The sequence below is a fragment of the Carassius carassius genome, chromosome 10 (genome assembly GCF_963082965.1).
Source record: "Carassius carassius chromosome 10, fCarCar2.1, whole genome shotgun sequence".
Lineage (NCBI taxonomy): Eukaryota > Metazoa > Chordata > Actinopteri > Cypriniformes > Cyprinidae > Carassius > Carassius carassius.
In genome coordinates this window covers 12,505,415-12,528,321 of record NC_081764.1, presented here as the reverse complement: position 1 = coordinate 12,528,321, position 22,907 = coordinate 12,505,415, and the positions used below count along the sequence as shown (strand labels likewise).

Genomic DNA, 22,907 nt, shown 5'->3' with positions numbered 1-22,907 from the left:
AGAATTGCAGGGGGCGCATGCGGAGCAGGCCCAACTGAAGAACTGGTGATGCTGAGGCCATGAGACCTAGCATCTTCTGAAATTCTCTGAGCGAGACGGTCGCGCCGCAGCGGAGAGAACTCGCTGCGCGCTGAATGCCCAACGCGCGCTGTGGTGACAGCTGCGCCGTCATGGAACGTGAGTCCAGAGCTATACCCAAGAACAGTATCGTCTGACTGGGGTTCAGTGAACTCTTCGTCCAGTTGACACTGAGACCGAGTTTCTCGAGGTGATCGAGTAAAATGGCCCCGTGTTCCATGAGCTCTGATCGTGATTGAGCCAGAATCAGCCAGTCGTCCAAATAGTTCAGCACTCGCATGCCTCTGAGTCTGAGAAGAGTGAGCGCTGCGTCCATGCACCTCGTAAACGTACGAGGAGCCACGGACAAGCCGAACGGCAGGACTGAAAACTGGTATGTCTGGCCCTCGAAGGCGAATCTCAAGTATCGCCTGTGACGTGACGCTATCTGTATTTGAAAATACGCGTCCTTCAGATCTATCGACATGAACCATTTTGCGAATATGCGCGAGGAGTTTCCTGGTCGTAAGCATTCTGAAACTGTGTTTCACCAATGCCTTGTTCAGCTGTCTTAGATCCAGTATGGGCCTGAGACCCCCGTCTTTCTTGGGCACTAGAAAGTATCTGCTGTACAGCCCCCCTTCGCTTTGAGCTTGAGATACAGGCTCCGCAGCCCCTTTGCTCAACAGTTTTGATATTTCGGCCCGAAGTAGGTGTGCTACTTCTGTTTTGACCGTAGTTTCGACGCGCGCTGAAAAGCGCGGAGGGCGTCGAAAAAACTGTAGCGAGTAGCCTCTCTTTATAATGCCTAGCACCCAATCCGAAACCCCTGGAAGCGCTGACCATGCATCTGCATGAATGGCTAAGGGCTGGATGCGAAGCGCGCTCTGTTGACTGGGCAATGGCGGCGCTTCGATGTGCTGCACCATGGGCGTTATGCCCGTGGCATTTGAGGCGGGGAGCGCGCAGATCACAGCGGGCAGATCGCTCTTCCTCGACCCCGCCACGGTGCTTAACCGAATGAGGTAGGGCTGAGCGGGTCCCGTGGGACTCGTGATGTCTGCGAGTAACTGTGGGCTGTAAGCGTGCACATTTACTGCTTTCGACTCGCTGTCTGCCTGGGCAGAGCGTACGTGCACGGGTTTCGTTTTTACAGAAACCGCGCACCGTGTGTGACATAGTGTTTGTGGGCACTGAGGAGTGGGCACGTTTACTATGTAGTGCGCGCGACCGACCTGAGTCGATCTTATGGGCGCGAACCCTGTGTGTAGGGCCATGTTTATATGTGGAGATGGGCACTGAGGAGTGGGCATCGTCACTACATTTATAGCACCATCGGCCGTGGCCGGAACACCAGAAATAACACTCTTTTCGGGAAATATCTGGGTAGCCGTGATAACGGCTTTTGTGTGCAGGCAAGCGGGCAACTTTGCAGGCTTGCGCGTTGCAGAAAACGCTGAGACAGTCACAATTCCTGAAACTGCAACAGCGGCGCGCTTGGGTGAGAGCTCGGCCACAGCGGAACTCGTACACCGGCGCTTTCCTAGAAGTGCTAGGATGACTTCGGGGCTTCCGGCTTCACCGTAATCCTCTGCCGTGACTCCCGCGGTGCGGGGCGACGGCTGGTAGAGCGAGAACGGGGTCCCGAGCTGCGTTGCTGACGCTGTCGCGATGAAGCAGCTGGAGTCGGGGGGAGTGACTGAGAGCTTTGCGGGGCCGGTCTAGCGCGACTCGCTGCAGAACCGGAGCGCTTCGGTAAGAAGTGCTTAAAGGCTTGTGATGCTTTCTGTTCCTCGACGAATCTCTTGACAAACTCCTTGACAGACGATTCGAAGAGGCCAGCAGGAGTCAGAGGGGCGTCGAGGAACGCAGCGCGCTCAGACTCTGCCATGTCCGAAAGCGTTAGCCACAGATGTCTCTCAGCCACCGTAGCGGAAGCCATAGCCCGTCCAATGGCCTGTGCAGCGGACTTAGTAGCGCGGAGGGAGAGATCCGAAGCACTCCTCAGATCCGCGAGGCAGATAGCTTCAGGCCCCATCTCATCCAGCTTGCGGAGGAGATCGCCCTGGAAAATCTGCAGCATGGCCATGGTGTGTAACGCAGACGCAGCCTGCCCAGCAGCAGAAAAGATCCGCGCGAGCAGAGATGACGTCATGCGGCAGGCTTTCGATGGCAACGCCGCTTTCGTCCGCCGTCCAGCAGAGGGCGGGCAAAGGTGCGCTGCTATAGCCTGTTCCACTGGCGGAAGTGACTGGTAGCCTCTGTTTTTAGCATCGTCCAGTGTGTAGAATGCTGACGAAACAGACAAACGAGTTCACGCCGAGAGTGGAGCGTTCCAAGCTTTCGCCACTTCTTCATGAAGCTCAGGAAGAAACGGGGCAGGCTTCGAGCTGGGAGAAATACGCTCATCCGGCAGAAAGCTACCATCCAGCCGGGAATGAGAGGGGGGCGCTGGTGCAGACCACTCGAGGCCGAGGCTCGCCGCGGCCAGCGTGAGCACTCGCATCAGCTCCTTCTCGATATCAGCCCGTCTGCCGGGCCTCTGAGCAGAAGGCGCGAGATCCCCGGAGCTCGCCCAACCCTCACTGCCCGAGGCTAGCAGAGAGCACGTGTCCTCTTCCTCCGACGCGGCCCTGAGATCCACCTCCTCGGATGACGCAGCAGCAGACAGCGGGCGCTGACCATCGGGAAGCGATGCAGGGGAGGCCGGTGAAGCAGGAAGAACCGGCGAGCTCGGTAGAGCTGGAGGAGGTTCCGGTAATCGCTGGGAGCGGCGCTTTTTACGGCGCTGCGGCGCAGCGGAGGATGCAGGCTCGGAGAAGAATGCCAGGCGAGTCCTCAGAGTCACCATCTGCATTAGCTCGCAGTGAGGGCAGCCGCCGTCAGCGAGCGCGAGCGCTGCATGATCCTCACCCAGGCAGGAGACACAGATGACGTGACGGTCTCCTTCGCTGAGCGGGGCTCTGCACGAGCTGCACGAGGGCATCTTTAAAAAGACGCGTGAGCTTCGCTGAAGAGATGAAAAATCAGGTGAGTCAGCCTTTTCGAGCTCCTTTTATAGGGTTGGGCCACACCCGTTTCGGCGGGAAGTGGCAAGAAGGGCGTTAAGCATCAGGCTGTTGCATCAGCCTGCGCTCGATACGCTTGTGCAGTTGCCACAGAGCAGCCAATGAGCGAGCGAGCCGTCTCGTCTATGGATGTGTGCTGCTGCAAATGCGCTTTACAACAATTCAAAATTAAGGATAATTTTTTGCTTCAGTATTTCGTGAAAAGAGACTTTTCCCGTAGCGTCTTAGCTAAAACGCAGTACGAGAGAACTCTTGTAAGAGAACCCTTATTAATACTCTTGAGTGTTTATTAGTCACATCCGGGACATTTGCTCATGTGTGAGCCGATCCCATCTGAAATATTTTTTACAGACACCATTTTCTTTGCTCGCAAAACATATAAAGTATTTAGTCTTACTTACAAAATGTATTTATTTGCTGTATGCACCTAAACCTTTCTCGAAGACATTTCTTTTCACTCTCAATGCAGAACAGAAAAGTACTTTTTATTTTCGAAATGAGAAAATCCGAAAGTACGTTAAGTGTTTTTATCTAATTTAAAATATGTATTTTATAACATCATATTGATTTAAAGTGATATTTATGTGCTGTACTCTCCTACAACTTTTCTCAGAGCGATATTTCCTTTCATCTGCGATGTGAAGCATAGAGGGAAGTTGGTTTTAACAAGGAAAACACAGAAAGTAAGTGTTTTAACTCATGTCCGATATGTATTTTATAAGATAATATTACTATATGACGATATTTATTTGCTGCGCACGCCTAAACAAGCCTAATGTTAACCGTTTCTCACAGATTTTAATAGCTATGCAGTGCAGATGAGGAGGTCACTTTTAACAGGGTAACACTAGAAGTGTTTTAATCATTACCTAATTTAAAATATATATTTTATATCAAAATTATTATTTATAGTGATATTCATCTGTTGTACACTCCTAAACTTTTTCTCAGAGATATTATATTTCACTTGCAATGTTTCGGAGGAGATGGAGAAGTTGGTTTTAACAAGGAGTCCAAGAAACAGACCAAGGTCATTCCAAAACCAGTCCCGGGGTCTGTTCCAGAGCCTACGTCATTTCTGAAGCCAGTCTCTGAGTTTGTCCCAGAGCCAATCCTAGAACCAAAATCTGTTCCAGTATCCCCGGAGGGCAGTCCAGAATCAATTCCCGAGTCCATTTCAGTAGCCCCAGAGGGCAGTCCAGAACCAATTCCCGAGTCCATTCCAGTGGCCCCGGAGGGCAGTTCTGCAGCTCCTGTGGAAAATCAAGAATCTGCCCCTGAACCCGCTCTATTGTCGGCTCAAGCTCCCGAGTCTGCTTCATTCCAGAGTCTGTCAAAGTTTGCTACAGATTCAATCCAAGAGCCCTCAGAGCCATTCCTAGCACCCATTCCTGATCCAGTCCAATTTCAGGAGGGGGTACCTTGCCATACTCCAACCTCTAAATCTCCAGAACTATCCACTTCCCCTACCACTTTCAAGCCATCACTTGTCAAGCCAGTCAGTACTTCTACTTATGCCACCACCCGTATGCCTATGGTCCGTATCCGTCTTCTCTGCGGCGAGGCTTTAACCATAATCAAACCATGCCTGCTGCCTTCAGCTCTACCCTGTCAGGCTACACCCCTGGACTTACTCCCACCCTTCCCACCCCCTCTCATGTGCTGCCAGGTTGCTTTGGTCCTGCTATGTCTGCACCCCCCTGGACTCGTTTGCCTGGTTTGGACACCAGGAGGGGTCTTTTGGGAGAGGGGTACTGTCAGGGTTCTGCCCTGGCAGCTGTGTCTATTTTGTCTTTGTTTAGTGTTTCTCTGTTTGTTCTGTGTATGACCACATGACTTTGTCTTTGTTTATGTTGGCCATGTGCTCCTTTCGTCCTGCCCCCTTGTTTCACATTACCACGCCCCCTCGTTTAGTCCTTGTTTGGTGCTCATTAATTGATTGTTCTCACCTTGTGTTTGTGTTTGTATGTGTGTGTTTTCCTTCCTATTTATTGTGCTCATCTCCCTCATGTGTTTGCTGGTTTTGTCTGTAAGTTAGGGTGTGCTTTGCTCTCTAGCTGATCTTGTGTTTCCCTTGTCTGTAAAGGTCAAGTATTCATTAGTTAAAGTTTATTTTGTTACTGTTTTAATAAAAGTGGATATCTTGCTTGGCTGAGAAATGCTTCTCATGCTGTGCAGGGTCTCCCGATAATGATTGATCTTAGTGATTAAGAATGTTTTCTACAAGTAATTTTACGATTGTTCGTTATTGTTTCACGTGTGTTTCCCAACAATGCATGTAAAGCAATCGCACGTAGCTGTGATTTAAGTGCTGCTTAGGAGTCCCTATCCATTTGAGGTGGTGATGGCGCAGTGGTTAAGACACATGCCTTTAGTGTGCGAGACCTGGGTTTGAATCCACTGTGACACACCTATGTGTGCCAAACCAGAGGTGTGCAACCTCTGACAAATATAGCAATTGTAAGTTGCTTTTGATATAAGCGTCAGATAAATGAATAATCTAATGTTTGTCAAGTGCTGAAATGTCACCTTATAGAATGGCTCTTAATTGTAGTACACTATTGTTTATTGACGTTAACCTAATGCTGCGTTCCAGACAGACAACTTGGATATAACAACAATAAAATATTATATTATAGTGTTCAATACTATACTTTACATAATAATAATATACTTATATGTTATGTTCGGTAAAAAAAGTCATTTTGGATAAAAGCGTCTGACAAATGCATACATTTATTTAAATGTATTTATTTATATACAGTATAGAGAGAGAGTGAGACATTATTTCCGGGTCCAATACATAGCTGGTTTTTGTGCACTTCAGCAAGTCATTGACATACCCCCCCCCCCCTCCTCAGTCTTTGAAGTAATTCCTACATTACTTCTTTTATCCTTTTTTTATTCTTTTTTATTCACTCATTTAATTTTAATGTGTATTAAAAAAAATTCCTGCCCTTTTTAATTAATTCATTTATAAATTAATAAAAAAAAGCAAGAAAACGAGATATAAAGTGTACAATAAAGCACAATCAAATCCTTATATTATAATCACATTGCACTTGAATCAAGATAAAGGTGTAATCTGCTGATTGTCCTGCAGGTGACTGCATAATTCAGTCTTCTTACAATGCACTTAGGGCTTAACGATTACTCCAGAGCACCCGTAGATCTACAATGATTTTCAAGTGCTACTTTAGTTACGATGCTTTTGGGAAACAAACCGTAATATTAAGATCAGTCATACAATCGTTTTTATGAACTTCTTAGGCTTACGAAGATTTTGGGAAACTCAGCCCTGATTAGTGAGCATTAACATGCATTCTGCATTTATGGTAATAATTGGAATGCTGTTTGTTTAACCTGATAAATGTCAGCATTATGAGCCTTATGATGTTAAGAGTACATATGGACCAAATAAGAATGTTTTTTTGTCTTTGACAATTATGAATGTATTTGCTTTGACATTATGATGTTTAATTGTTGTATAAGAACATGTTCTTTACATGTACATTTTGAATTTCTTTTTTTATTTTAAATTTTGAGATTTGAATTGAAACATTGAAAGTGAAGACATTTTGGTGCAGGGATTTTTTTATTTATTTATTTTTTTTACAGCATTTCAATAAAATAAATAAATGTAAACATTCTTTTTTAATATTTTCACCTGAACACTGGTGCAGTTAATCCATGGGTGTTAACTTTGAACACCAACTTTGTTGTTCTCATCATCCATTCAGGTGTTAATATTTTACACTTTAAGAGTTTGTTGCTTAACACGTCAGACTCTTTCAAAAGTGTTAAATTAACACTTTACCAGTGATTCCCATATGTACTCTGGGCAAGCGTTAATTTTAACTCTGAGGGAGTAAAATTCACTCTTTAAAATTAGCTTTGACCGGTGACCCAAAATACACTCGGGCCAGTTTCATTTAAATTCTCACCTGCCAGAGACTTACCCTCGGCTCGGCCTTGCTCCATCTGCCACACCTGGCTGCATGTGCACATCAATATTGCGTACATTTTCTCATGCTGAACAACACGTAATTACTGTATTTGCATTAGGTTTACAGTTAGGGTAGGTGTAGGTGTTAATAAAGCATAATCTACTGGGTAGCATTTTTGTTGTCGCATTGTGCCACCTGTTTCAATGGGAAATCTGACAGGGTAGCACAAATTGTCAGTACACCCCATCCAAGCCGGAATCGGCATGTTGCTAATGTGCACAGCGTGCAAGACATGGCCCAGTTTAATTTCTATATCTACTGTAAAAAATTTTTTAAAACTGATACCTAGCCAAAATGTTTACTTTTATTTTATTTATAATGCATAAATAAGATGAATTAACAAATCTGTAAACATCTCATTATTATTAATGCAATTTTCAAGTCCATTAAAGAACTCGCTTGATCAAGCTTGGCATGAGAAAAATTTTATTTACACAGCAATTTATTTTCAAAATCATGCAATTAAACAAAACAAAACAAAACAGTAGTTGTACAGTATGTGTAGATAAAATATTTAACACATTTTGCAAAATTACCAATGCCTTAACTTTTAATTGGATTGATAAATAGCAAAGTTTTGGAATTAAACACATTTTGTACTTGCTAAATAATGTAAATCATTACCTATGGATAATTTTTGAGTGAATCAGTGACTATTCCTTGGTTGTTGCTCATTTTCCACATCTTTTATCAGGAGTTGTGGTCATTGTGTCTTTCCACATCTTAATCAGGTGGGTTCTTTACGTGGGAGCTTTCATTTCTGCAAATGGAAAGAGCAAAAAATATACAAGTGTCAATTAACTTAATGAACCAAACTAAATGAAATTATATATATTGGAGTAATGTATGTTTTGTTTGACAGACTATTTTCAATGATAGCACATTCATTAGCTGTGGCCCGCATTATTAATATTTAAAGTGTGTATCATCAACTAAAGATTTACCAGAACATGAAAATCATTTACTTTCCCGCATGTTGTCCACACATGGCAATAATGTAAATGATGACAGAATTCTGGATTAACTATACTTTTAAGTAAATTAGTAGAAACACTTTTCATTAGCCATCACTGTGCAGAAAAATAACAGTGAATGCTGCAATAAAATGCTTGAAAAATACAACAAATTGATAGTTTCTTGTTGGTCAGTTAGTCTTTCCAGTTAAGATTCCTTCAGTTGTTGTTTAATATAACATAATGGACAATGACATTTACTTGAACTTACTTTCTCTGTGGCTCTACTCCAGTCAGAGAAGTATAATAAGGATGATGTCCACTGTCTTGAATATTACAACACACAAAAATATTAAAATCAATTTGTGGCATGTTAAGAGAAGCAACTAAAGTAGCAACAGAAATTATAAACTGTGATTCTTTGTTTTGTTTTGTGTTGTAGTCAGTTACATGTGTTTTGGCAGAGGTAAGCACCTGTACAAGTCTGCTTACATTTAGCAACTTTAAAAGCAGGACAGAGATATTGCAGATAGTCTCTGACATACGGATGCATATATGATTGCAGTACATTCTCAAACTAGCTTATGTATTTAGTTAACTGAAGTTATTTGAAAACTTTGATCTTCTATAAAATCATAATGCTAATAGTACAAACAAATCCTCTTCATTCTAACATCCTTGAAGAAATATGAAACAAAGAAGTTTTTCTTATTAGAGATGCATTCCTAAAAATAAGAATGTGAAACTAAAAATACAAACCTTTCTCCTTGTATACGCTGGACTGTCATCCTCTTCTTCTTCGTCATCTGTTTGTCTGTGGATTGGGGTGTTCCTCATCAAAGTTTAGTGCAGCGTCAACACTCTAGCTCACATAACTGTACTTTACTTACTGTACTTTCCATATTTAAGTTTTCGGGCAAAGCAAGAAAGCCGCATTTGCTGCAGTCTCACACATAAATGTAGCTTTTTGCTAGTTCTTTTATGAGCTGATGAGCACCTGCTAAGTAAAACTAAAATGTAAATGCTCATTGATGCTTACTAGAAATATTTTACCGAAATGATCCCATATATCCACATATCTTGTTAAATAATCCATTGTGATTTGCTGTTATCACAGCAGAGCAGATAGACCGCTGCACCACTCTGTGATGTCACATGATATCTATGAATATCGGAAATGCTTTTTACAGATCTTGCTACCTGAAGGGAAGATTTTACCCAGAATACACTGGTAATTAATTGACAGTCAGTGAAATACATAAAATCCATTATTATCATTATATCATAATCATGAAGGGGAGATTTTACCCAGCATACACTGGTAATTAATGAACAGTCAGTGAAAGACATAAAATCCATTATAACCATTATATCACAATCATTATATCAACATAATTTTGTGATTCAGTAGGACAAAGAGTTTTTATGATTTGTTAGCTATAATATGTGATAAGATGTATCTGATAGGTTGTGTTGCATTCAATGTTATACGCTGTGAATATATTGTTTTTGGTTCTCTTTTGTAGCATGCTTTTAAAAGACTTTTAAGAAAAAGTCATGAAAGTGTACTCTCTCAGAGTACACTTAAGTGGCCTTTAATGTCATTAATATTATCTGCAAGTAAATTTTTTTTATATACTCTTAAGACTTACTCTTAAGATATACTCTTCAAGTGCACATTTAATACTATTAAATTAAATTGTAAGTGTGTTGCTTCAGTATTTTATCATCCATCAGGAGAAAATAGATACTGTATGATTACTTAAAGGTCCCGTTTTTCGCGCTTTTTTGAAGCTTTGATTGTGTTTACAGTGTGCAATATAACATGTGTTCATGTTTCGCGTGTAAAAAAACACAGTATTTTTCACACAATTCATCTATCTGTATACCGCTGTTTTCACTGTCATAAAAACGGGCTGATGACTTCCTTGTTCTATGAAGTCCCTCCTTCAGAAATACGTAACGAGCTCTGATTGTGCCAGCGGTTCCTGTGTTGTGATTCGACAGCAGCTGAGCACAGGCTGCCCTCCTGGAAACGCGATTGGGCTAGTTTTGAGAAGCAAGTGGGCAGGAGCATGTGCTGGAGATGTACTTATAATCACAGGAGCGTTTTTACTGATGAGATGCGCATGAAAATCGCATTCGATTTTTTTGCACAGCCCTAACATCTAGTTAACAAAGCTAAACAGCGTTGCCCTTTGTTTAATAAGTTACAGAAACTGTTAAACGCACCAACTTAAATAATAAAATACCCTTACCGGTTGTGGTCCATAAACAATGCCTTCTCCAGACAAAGAGGGAACTGCTCCATCTTTCAGGAATAATCTTTGTGCGAATCCGACATTAAACTGATTGAGATTGAGAAGGCTGTCCTCAGCAAGCTGTCCTCAGCAAAATGTGCTGCACATAGTTTTACATGTGGATTATAATTTTCGGGAACCGAGTTAAACATAAATTGTAACCATTAATCTCCAAGTACAGCGTCTCTGGGAAGGCCAAACAAAGATGATTGGTCTCCGAGATGAAAATAACAGCGTTTCGACGACATGGCGACAAACACAAACGCAACTCTTTCTCTTCTCCATCGGAGTGCAACAAGACCACGCCCCCCTTTTTGCATATTCATGTGGGCGTTAAAACTGTTTTAGTGACGTCATTACTGCAGGAACTAGAGGGATGTAGTCCAAACGGGTCGTTCGTTGTAGGCGAATTCTGTTAAATAAAACATCGCGCTTGGCATTGAACTTTGAGCTTTAGAATTTTACAGATAATATTTATACTCCAACAACAAAATTACACACTAACTAAAGTTTAAAACATTGGATCATGAAGAACGGGACCTTTAATAGAACAATTCTTCTCAAGTCGCATGATTTGTGGTATCAGTCATGTTCATGGTGGGATGAGTTCCTAGCATTAGGGGTTTCTCTCAGCTTTACCAAGCTAATGCTAATAAATAAGTACCTGCTAATAAATTACATCTGAATGGTTTGTTGTCTAGAACTACTATTGACTGATTTCATAATTTTTTAGCATGAACAAATGTTCTGTTAACAGCACCAAGAGAGGCTATTTGTGGCACGTGTCAGTGCTGTGAGATTGAGGAAAAGACACACACACACACACACACACACACACACACACACACACACACACACACACACACACACACACACACACACACACACACACACACACACACACACACACACACACATTGGTGTCCTTCACATTAATATGGAAAACTTCTTACATAAGTTGCTGGTGAACCATATCATGGCAGAACTACAGTACATCTCTGCAGAAATGCAAATGACAGACTTGCCAAGAACAAAAGTTTTAAGCAAGTCTATTAGTACTGGGCCAACATGTAGCATAATAACGCATTTCATAATATTTCAGTACAAACACCTGCTGTAAGAATATACTGGAGTGTGGCTGGTGAACAGTGTTAAAATCTATATAATATGTGTACAGTACATCTGTGATTTCTGAATTAGGGAAAATTTCAAATTTTTACCTTAGGGTGAATTAAAGGGGAAACATATTAATTAAAAGCCACAAGTATACTCAAGGAATACATACTTGTTGTAGTCACACATCAACGCCCTCTGTGTAATTTGTAAAATTGCAAATTACTTGCTTCTTGCGTCAGGCCAAGGCTCCATCTCATTGCTAGTTTTAGTTGATCTTAGTGTTGTGTTATTAAAAGGGTATTCAAAGGCAGGCTTTAAGATGGTTTAGATCCTACCTGTCCGATCGCTACCATTTTGTTTATTTAAATGGGGAGTCATCTCATTCATCACCAGTAAAATATGGTGTGCCACAAGGATCTGTCCTAGGTCCTCTTCTATTTTCAATATACATGTTGCCCCTTGGTAATATTCTTAGAAAATAAGAGATTAGTTTCCACTAATGATACTCAACTATATATCTCAATGAGACCAGATGAAACTTCTAAATTATGTAAGTCAACAGAGCGTGTTAGAAATGTAAAAGATTGGATAACCAATAATTTTCTCCTATTAAATTCAGATAAAACAGAGATATTACTTATTGGACCAAAAAAGTCATAGAATCAAATAGATTACAATTTGCAACTAGACGGATGTACTGCTACTTCCCCTACAGTCAAATATCTAGGTGTTATATAAGACAGCAACTTGTCTTTTGAAAGCCATATTTCCAATGTTACAAAAACAGCATTTTTCCATCTTAGAAACATTGTCAAGCTATGAAATATGTTACCTGTTTCTAAAGCAGAAAAGCTACTTCATGCATTCATGACCTCTAGACTGGACTATTGCAATGTACTTCGAGGTGGTTGTCCAGCATCTTCAATAAACAAGCTACAGGTAGTCCAAAATGCAGCTGCTAGAGTCCTTTCCAGGTCAAGAAAATATTATCATATTACCCCAATCTTACAGTCTTTGCACTGGCTACCTATTAAGTTCCGTATCAGTTACAAAATATTATTACTTACCTACAAGGCCCTTAATGGTTTAGCTCCCATGTACCTAACTAGCCTTATACCATGCTACAACCCATCACAAAACTCTGCAGCTACGCTAATTATATTTCTATTTGTTTCTCGTCCTGTTGCCGATAGGGGTGCAATTGTAGTATATGCTCTGATGGGTCGTATTTCAGGGATTTGGACAAACTACCTATACGTGCATATTGGTTGGAGGACAGGTTGAAATTTTGCTATAAGTTTGATTGCATCATATAATAATTGCTGTTAACAGTGTTCATCGTCTGTTTGATTACATCTTTAATTGATTTTTCCATATGTTTCTGCCATATGTACATAAACTGACTGTCACCACTGATAAGATACAACTAAATATTGTAGAAACTTAATTTTCTGTAAAGTTGCTTTGCAGTGATCTGTATCATAAAAAGTGCTAAACAAATAAACTTGAATTGAATTGAAAACCCTAACAACAATTGTGAAAAAGAAGTGTGCTTACTTGTGTTGAATGTGGACTTGACATGTAATTCAAGTATATTTAACTGTACTTGCATATAGTCAGTGTTGGGAGTAACGGCGTTTAAGTATAATGGCGTTACTAACGGAGTTTAATTTTCAGAAACGGAGTAATCTAATGAATTACTTTTCCCATCGTTGCAATGCCGTTATCTTTACTGAGAATGTAAAGTGTCACGTTACTACAATTTGGTTGAATAAAATGCGAGGTGTCATGCTTTGGCTAGTGGCTACACATCAGCTGTCTGACACCGTTGAAAATCCGATGATGATTGGCTGGGTGTGCGGTGCCCTGCTCACGCTGTCTCACTGCACGCTCTGACAACCACTAAACTATGGCAAGCCAAAGTAGTCACAAACGCCTGCTCGGGCGTCTGATTTCACATTGACCCATCAAAAGCAATTAATTGACAGCAAAATGCGCGTCCCTGATGCGTGATTTACCATAAAACACACGTTCTTATCGTGCGCTTTGAGATTGCGGAAAACGTGATTTTTGTGAATCAACGTGATTTTTGTGCATCAAAACGCGCGTCCTCGACGTGTGATTTGCTGTAAAAACGTAAGTTTTTAGCGTGCGCTTTGGAGTCACCAAAAATGCATGTTTTGGACGTGCGTTTATCATAATAGAAATGGGCATCCAAGACTCAAAACGCACGTTTTGAAAGTGTAAACAGGTCAACCAAACTGGTGGTGCAAACGTCTTTTGAAGTATCCAAATAGGCGAAAGAAACATGCGCTCTCGTAGTGTTTTCAAAATGGCATGTCGAAAGCGTGTGCTCACTTTATAGGGCAGAAGTCTGTAATGCTTTGTCCGCTATATATGGGCTATTACGGTAAGGCATTGCTATAGCGTACACATTCTTTTTTTCCCACTTGTTCATAACGAGGGATGTTATGTCATTTAAATGACACATTTTAATTTAATGTGGTTAAGCTGCATTAAAGAAATGGGTCTGGTACACTATTATAGATCAGTGGTGTGCTACAGTTTACATGAATGTTGTTCATTTTAGCTGCTATCTAAAGTTACCTCCGTAGCACCATGTAGCACCAGCACAGATGACCACCACAACATAAGTGAAGTGACATTCGGCCAAGTATGGTGACCCATACTCAGAATTTGTGCTCTGCATTTAACCCATCCGAAGTGCACACACACAGAGCAGTGAACACACACACACACACACCCGGAGCAGTGGGCAGCCATTTATGCTGCGGCGCCCAGGGAGCAGTTGGGGGTTCGGTGCCTTGCTCAAGGGCACCTCAGTCGTGGTATTGAGGGTGGTGAGAGAACTGTACATGCACTCCCCCCACCCACAATTCCTGCCGGCCCGGGACTCAAACCCACAACCCTTCGATTGGGAGTCCGATTCTCTAACCACCAGGCCACGACTTCCACATTAAATAATAACTCTTGGGAACGTGATATATTGTCTTGGCCACGAGTTTCATGCGTAAACAAACCTGCGAGACCATACCAACACGGGATTGTCAGAGTTGGATTCATTAATGTTTATTTTGAATTAAGAGATTATTATATTATTTATTATAGAAATTATTTCATTATTAAATTATTATATTAACCATAGGCCTTGGCTACCGGGTTGTAGCGATTGTCAGCATTCAAATGAAGTTTATCATGAATAAATGTTACATAAAGTGCATAATATAAAATAGGCCTACAAGAAAAATATTTGATCATTGTCTTGTGAGTCCGTTATTTTAGCATCTTTTCCCCGTAATATTTGTATATTATTACTATCCTATTATTATTGGTTATATTTTTATACTTATAAAATCGCACGCTTTTGACGTGTCAATGTGAAATCAGACACCCGAGCAGGTGTTTGTCACTACAATGGCTTGCCTTACTAAACACAAGACGGCGTCAGCGATAATGGCGTTCTCAAACTGGAAGTACCAGAAATTATCCCCTGGGGGGGATCTTCTGCCAGTTGAGTTCACGCAGCATTTTCAACCACCATTTTTATTCTGATAATTTTCTAAATATTACTGTTATCATGTAATGTAGTTTTAAAAGTATTTAATGCGAGAATGTAGTTGTTTTAAACTCAAATTTGCGGTTTATTTAAAAATGTGTTTTGCCGATTTTCGGACTTAACATTGAAATCACTAGCGCTAGATGCTCTATTCGTGTCTGGTGTGAACGCACCATGAGTTGGATAGTGTTCTGTTAATTGTGCAGTAACTTTAGGCCTAATATACAGTTACAGAGATTTGCACTAATGGCCAGGCTTCCCTTTGTTTCTTTTTACCCAAGTTTAAATTAGTTTGTCTTAATTTTGTACTTGAATTTTATTTTCAATATTTATTGTTTATATGTTTTTATTTCTATGCATATCATATGGCAGGCTGCAATCTATTGAGTTCAAATAAATACAACATTTTCTAAAATACTTATAATGTTTTTATTCTTCAATCAGTAAATATAAACATCTTATATGTTAAAGATGTTATAGGATGTAATAACGTTATAGAACATAAAAAATAACGTCACAGTTACTTTGCTAAGTAACTAATTACTTTTACAATGTGGTAATTGAGGTACTAACTCAATTACATTTTGGGAGAAGTAATTTTAAACTGTAACTAATTACTTTTTTAAAGTAAGATGACCAACACTGCATATAGTATAACATTTATCAAATAAAAGACCACTTAAGTGTACTCAAAGAGAGTAAACTTTCAGGAGTTTATTAACACACTTAATGCACTTTATGATTTTAAAAAGTGCACTTTGTAATACATAAAATAAAAAGCTTTACTTTAGTACATTTCAAATAATTATATTTTAATAATTTAATAATAATAACAATCATTTGTATCTCTCTTTATTATGATTTTTAAGTGTTGAAATTTTACATTTTTCAGTATGTCACTATTTTAAGCTTATACCAGACTATTAAGTGCATTTATAACAAGTCACGGAGAATAAACACACAAAGCAATATTTCATATATATAAATATTGCTTTGTACTTGTTTCCAAAATGTCTTAATAAAACAAAAGTATAATTAGTTTTTAAGATTTTTACGTACAATTTGATAATAATATGTGATAATTGCTTTAACAGAGATTTAAGATTTTGTTTTACTTTATACTATTTTAAATGTTATTATTGATGAGTTACATGTGATAAATATTTCAACATAATAGATGAAATGTGTCTAAGTGAAATTTTATTTAAAGTACGGTAGTCAAAAGTGTCCCTAGCTTAACAATAAATCAAATGTGCTCAATAATTCATACACAAACACATAATCGTGCGTAAAGTGACTTACACTTATTGGACAGCAGAGTGTCAAATGAATCAGCCCATCTGGTCACTTCATCTGTAGATAACCTGAAACAGCCAAACATGATCAGCTACAGTTATAAGACAGCCAATGAACGTTTTTCCTTTCTTTTTATTAAAACAACAAATTGCTTACTTCAAGTATCTTGTGGATCTCTCCTGAGCAGGAGGCAGGAATTCTGAAAAATCGCTGCATGAGTCTGATTTGTTAGACAGGCAACCTAGTCTAGTTTTCATGGCCCTGACAAAAAGGAAAGAAAAACAAAGACAAAAGCTATCTTATACGACAAAAGATTAGCAGCTGTCAATGACATTAGAGTATTCATGAGAGACCAGTGATGAGTTATTTTTAGAACGTAGCAACTTACTGATAATAATAACAGCTCAGGTGTGCATAATAGCCTGTTTGATTAGATTGTAGTGATGCACACAGATGTTACCTTGAGCCTGCATTATACAACACACTATTGCAATGTTCAGTAATTATCTGGAGATGTGGGTTCACCATATTGTAAACATGAATATTCCTTCAAAATGTGAATCATTGAAATGCAGCAGTGCACCTGGCCCTCAAATAAAGCATTATCATGGATTCTGATTATATTTACATCATAGAAGAATCAATCAGGACTGAGAGACAGGGAGTGACAGACAGCGAGAGAAAGACAGATACATTAATGACAAGATAAATGGATACTCACTGAATGTCCTTGCAATGCCGTTTTGTCAAGTCAGCTGTACTGTAGGAACAAGCGAAGAGCTGATATGCCTGTGAAAACGAAGAAGATTTACACGTATATATACCACTCTTCAGCGAGCATATTTTGTTAATCACTATTCCCATGGTTCACAATTACTAGCATGCCAGATGTCACCTTTTCCCTTGGTGCAAAATAAAAAATTTGAACCAACATAAGACTCACGTTATTTAGCTTGTTATTGCACCTGCAGTTCCACTCTCTTACCATTCCAACCTATGAGGCTGATGCAACCTATTGCTTTCACATTTAGTTATTATTATTATTTAATTTTTTTTTACTTATTTTTTAACAAATGGATAATTTCTTCTTTTTCTGAAGGATCATAAATTGCTCCACAGACACTAACAGGCGTGAGTAATGTATGAGCAATGTATACAAAAAAAAAAAAAAACAGAACTGTGTTATTCCTTCGATTGGAATCAGAAAAGCCTTAAGAGGTATGTATACAATGGATTTTAAAGAGAATGAAAATTTAATCTTTGCAGTTGCTTATTAAAGTCAGCTCTGATAATGAAGTTCTTGTCCTAAAAGGTGGTTTGATAATATGACTAAAGCTCTCAAAATAGTTAAAAAGGGGTCAGTTAAAACTGACTAATTAAACTTACTAATTAAAACAGGGTTACACTTTATTTTCAAGGTGTCCTTGTTCCAGTGTAATTATACATTTATGTACTGAGTAATATTAATTAACTTACTTGGTTAGGATTAGTGTTTGGTTTAGGGTTACTTGCATTTAATTATGCATAATTAATTGTTATAATAATAGTAAGTACAGTATATGTAATGTGTAAGGACACCTTAAAATAAAGTGTTACCAATAGTTTTAAAATCTGAGGTTAAACAAGTATTTTATGTTATTTTGAAGCTGCATGTTGCTAATATGATGTACTAAAATAGAGTAAATTTATTTTAAGCCTATCATGCCATTTCTAGTGAGACCTAGCAGAAATTATGAAACATAATTGCAGTCTGTCTAAAAAATCAAGATGGGAATATTTTAGCGATGCACTGGATGCTTAAAACTTTTTCTTCATTTCCTTGCACTGGATGAGAACACGTGCAATGCTATTTATAAAAATGCACTGACAAATCTATCTAGGCAGGGAGAAGCCAGTTCATGTTCTATGCAGCCATGCAGCACAAATGGAGCTACAGGGATTTTGCTATCTAAAAGATACTCTGATGATGTCTCATCCATATAAAATCCTTATTAGATGCAGAGTTACTTTTTCCTTCCCTTTTTTGTGAGGGTTTGCCAATTTAATATTCTCAATTTGTCTTTGATGTTGGGATCTGAGTTGCTGTGCTCAGAGCAATTTCATGGTTGTGGGTCCTGTCTCAGATTTAAATAGGATGCTAATGGCCTGGAAGGAATCTCCCAAGCTGCATTTTGGCTGCATTTTATTTTGTTTAGTTAAGTATACTTTGCTGGAAAATACAGCAGGAGAGCATAATCACAATGTTAGACGAAAAACTTTTTTTTAATAAAAAGATTATGTAAATAGTCATACATATTTTAATTCTAATAATAATAATAATAATAATAATAATTGGTATTATTTAAAATATTTAGTGGTAATCAATGATAAATCAATCATATGAAATCGGACACATTGATTTTGAGGGTTCCCTCATAGATAACTCATCTCACACAAAGTGCACCACACCCTCATGCTCAGTATGTGAAGGTCCCTGTAGTGTTACTGTCGGATGGAGCTCAGTGAGATGTCAGGTTTCCCGCTGAGACTCCTCTACCCACTATCACTGTGCTATGCCATCTGATCTTCTACCCTCACTCTTGCTATTTTTGAATTCCAGGCTCTTTGGCTTGTCCATGTAAAAGATTAATGCAGTTGCTTTTACCAATCTTAAGTTAGTTGTTAGTCTTGCTTTCTATGTTCTGGAATAGACAAGGGAAATATTTAACCTAAAATATTTAACCATCAAAGTTCTCCAGCAACACTTACAGACAATATGTTGACTCATGTATAATAAATTGCTTGTGATGTACCTCATTTGTCAAGTCCCTTTGGATGAAAACATCTACTGAATGAATGAATGTAGATGTTGGTCTGAAATCCCCCCAGCTTATACCAGTCTGAATTGGTTTGCTGATCTTAGCTGGTTTAAACTGGTCTCCAAACCTGGCTAAGCTGATTTCTAAGACAGAAAAGTGCTCAAAACTCTAATTAATTTGTGCAAAAGGTTCTTTATATTGGAAAATCATTCTTTGGATTATTAAAATGTTCAAACGAAATGAAAAAAAGGTTATTTTAATTAAAGGTTCAATTAAAGGTTAAATGGGGAACTCTCGATGGTTCTTCTAATGAATCACTGCAAACCCCCCTTTTGGAACCTTTATTTTAAAGAGTATATTAGTGGAAAAAGATTCTTCAGGTTATTAAAATGTCCCTCTTCAATGAAAATTTTGTAAGTTTGGTATTAATGGTTTTTCTATGTCATCAATGTAAAAAACACCTTTTGGAAGTGTATATATATATTTTTTTTCAGAGTGTGGGTTGAATTAAGCTAAAGAGCTCAAAGAGCAAGTTTCCTAGGGGTTTGTGAGAGTAAGGGGCTTAGCTCCTGTTTTAGCAAGGTGTTAGAGCCCCAGAGACACTGCCTTCATTTACACCCTGTTTTTACACCCACGCTTTGCCATGACAGTTGCAGGGTAACGCCAGGCTAAAGCCCTCCTACAGTTTTTTCTCTACTATTTTTATTAATGTCCTTTCCTCTTTGAGGTCCTCACCCACGTAACGTGACGGCTACTGTCTAGTCAAATCACATCCGGTCCAACAGAACTCTGAGGTTAAGGTCACTGTTGTTTTATTTAAAAATCTTCAAAACAGCAAGCCCTGATCCACTTTTTTTAGGATAAACTATTAAATGTGGTTTGATGTTGGCTGTACATTATGCTAGAAAATGGGAATAAGTGCTCCTTATTTGTGTGAGGTCTCATTAAATCTGGGACAGAGAGACATCTGTTTGAAACAGGTTAGCACATAGTGGCTGTTCTGCCAAATGGGCCATAATTCAGACAAATTGGATAGAACTGAAATTGTGTGAATGTGAACAGTAGCTTTAGCATGGTTATACGAGGAACACTTATTCTTAAATACCACTGTCTAGTTTAAATATATTCACACTCTCAGTGCTAACAGGCCTAATTCAATGATGCCAAATATAGTTCAGGGGAAAGAAAAGGTTCAACATGCGTGGGTAACACTATACACTTTAAAAAGTGATGGGTTATTTTTTTTTTCTACCAAACTGCTGGGTTGAACCTGTTGTGATGTTTTTTCAAGTGCTGGGTAAACAGAATGCATTTACATAGTGCTTTCAACAGACCACATGGCCATCCAAAGCGCTTTACAATTTGCCTCACATTCACCCATTCACACACCGACTGCGGTGTCAGCCATTCAAGGCACCATCCAGCTCATCGGGAGCAGCTGGGGTTAGGTGTCTTGCTCAAGGACACCTTGACACTTGGTCAGGGGGAGCCGGGGATTGAACCACCAACTTTCCGGTTTGTAGACAACCTACATGAACCACTGAGCCACTGCCGCCCCATAGTAGTTGTGGGTTAGTGGCTGTGTCAATCTCACTGACAGCTATACAACCCTCCCCCTTCCTCCGACGAAACAACCTAGCACACGGTTACTTCAACCCAACGCTGGGTTGCAATCAGATCGTGGGAATTTTCCGTCCTCTTCAGGAGAGAGCTATTCTCAGTGCCACCGAAATGGTGTGCTTCTTCTGTGAAATAAAGATTTGTATACATTTTATTCCATCTATAAAATCTTTACTGTGCAGTAAATTATATTATTTTACGCAAAGCAAAATACAGGGATGAGATGTGTCGGCAGTGGTTGTTTCACATGACTTAAATGCATAACTTCACAACCGTTAAAATAGTATGTCCTATATAGTATGAATGAGGGTAGTATGAAATAAATCTGGACGTATTACATCCCCCATGTTACTGTCACATGACCTAGCAGCATCAGTTTCATTGTTTTACTGCCATTTATAAATCCTCTACCATGTCTTCATGGGATAGTAAAGTGTCCATCAAATGTGCACTTCAGAATCCGGCCGGAAGAAGTAGGTCATCCGGGTACTTTTTGCGTACTGTTTTTCGAATACTAAGAATTCGGACATATATTTGCCTCACATACGTTTTTTGGCTTATTAAGTAGAAGGGAAGTATGCGATTTCGGACGCAGCGTATGTGCCTGCGCACACACCTAATACACATGACCATGACATTGTTGTTTTCATGTTTTTGTAGTTTATATGGAGAAAACGGTATCATTTTCAAAAACTTTGAAATCCATTTTCGAAAGTTTGCATTTCCAGGCCCCCAAAAAGCTGTTGTCATGTAAATGAATGGCCAAAATGCATACATATTTTTTTTATTTTTAGTTGTAAATGGTGTAGTATAAATGCCCCCTAGTTAACAATTAAAATAATAATAATAATGCCAAAGTGTCAGTCATGCATATTATTACTGTGTAATTGTTATTGTTATCCTTAAGTGTTTCTGATAAGAAAACTCCCATTGGAAATACTAAATTGCACATCACGCATAAAACTGAGTCTCTTACATATTTTTATGCATTTATTGTGCTTCCAGTTTCATTTTCACAAATGTTAAGATGCTGTGCAATATTCACCATCTCAAAGTTATAAACATACTATCCATGCGAAAGTGCCTTTAAAAAAGGTTTCTGTACAGCAGAATGAAACATATCTCCAGTGTGTCTCAAAAAGAGCAGTGGGTGGTATGTGTGGGTGTTTCAAAGTCTCCCCTCATCTCTGTCACTTCCCCTTGCTGACATTTACAAACCTACAAAGCTACCTCATAATTACTGCTGGAGAGATGGATTAGATTCCCAATCCCTTCAACAAACACACAGTTTTCATTGTGCATGTCAGAAAAAAATTTAAATAAATACAAAATAAAACAAAATGTATTTTACAGTTATAAAGTAACTGATATTAAGTACATGAAATGTTTTGTTTAGTTTTTTCTGCACTTTTTAGTTATAAGTAATCTAGAATTTATACAAACAGAGGAGGAACATTCCCAAAACAACACCAGCAACAAAATTAAACAACAAAATATAATAAATGTAACAATGTGAAAGCCAAACGGATGATCTGTTTTGCTTTGTTATTCTCAATTCTCTACACATGAGAAGAAATGACACGAGGACAGATGGTGAGAGCTGTACACTATGACAAATATCCTAGACACACAAAGCCAGTGTGTGCAACTTATGCAACAATCGATCAGGGTTATGAGTGTGAAGCCTTTACCTTTACAGTTCACTGGCGTTGTAGACGACAGCTCTTTGATTCAGGCTGGAGAAGCTGCTTTATCCAATGGATTTAGCGTGGCTCTGTTCTTGTGTAGAGATATCTACTGTTGCCCACATGTAGCAATCATCACTCAGCGTGTTCATCGGTGTGAAAGCGTGAGGGAGCGAGGAACGGGAGAGAGAGAGGAAAGAGACAGAGAGAGAGAGAGGGAGATGAGACGAGAGGGGAGAAAAATAGACAGAGGGAGAGGCTTTGTCAACACACTGGTCTCTCCGTGGATTCAAAGGGCATTACTATGCCATTTTGTTTTGCTCCATTGAGTATTTCCATTGTCATGTTTGTGTTGTGAGGTCTCACACTGTCAAGCTGTTATTCTGTATGGATGTATGTCATAGACCAGAGGGAAATTTCAGGTCTAGTA

At 39.4% G+C, this 22,907-nt stretch overlaps 1 protein-coding gene across 1 annotated transcript in view; it reads right to left on the bottom strand.

Annotated features, from left to right (window-relative positions):
* Nucleotides 1-22,660, bottom strand: part of LOC132151795 (regulator of G-protein signaling 8-like) — a 31,274-nt gene extending 8,614 nt beyond the window's left edge. The window contains exons 1-4 of the mRNA XM_059560164.1: nucleotides 22,484-22,660; nucleotides 17,096-17,163; nucleotides 16,531-16,635; nucleotides 16,381-16,442 (exon numbers count right to left, since the gene is read on the bottom strand). Coding sequence (XP_059416147.1) covers nucleotides 16,381-16,442; nucleotides 16,531-16,631 — 163 coding nt within the window. The 5' untranslated portion in view covers nucleotides 16,632-16,635; nucleotides 17,096-17,163; nucleotides 22,484-22,660. The remainder of the gene's footprint in view (nucleotides 1-16,380; nucleotides 16,443-16,530; nucleotides 16,636-17,095; nucleotides 17,164-22,483) is intronic.
* Between the last annotated feature and the right edge of the window lie 247 nt (nucleotides 22,661-22,907).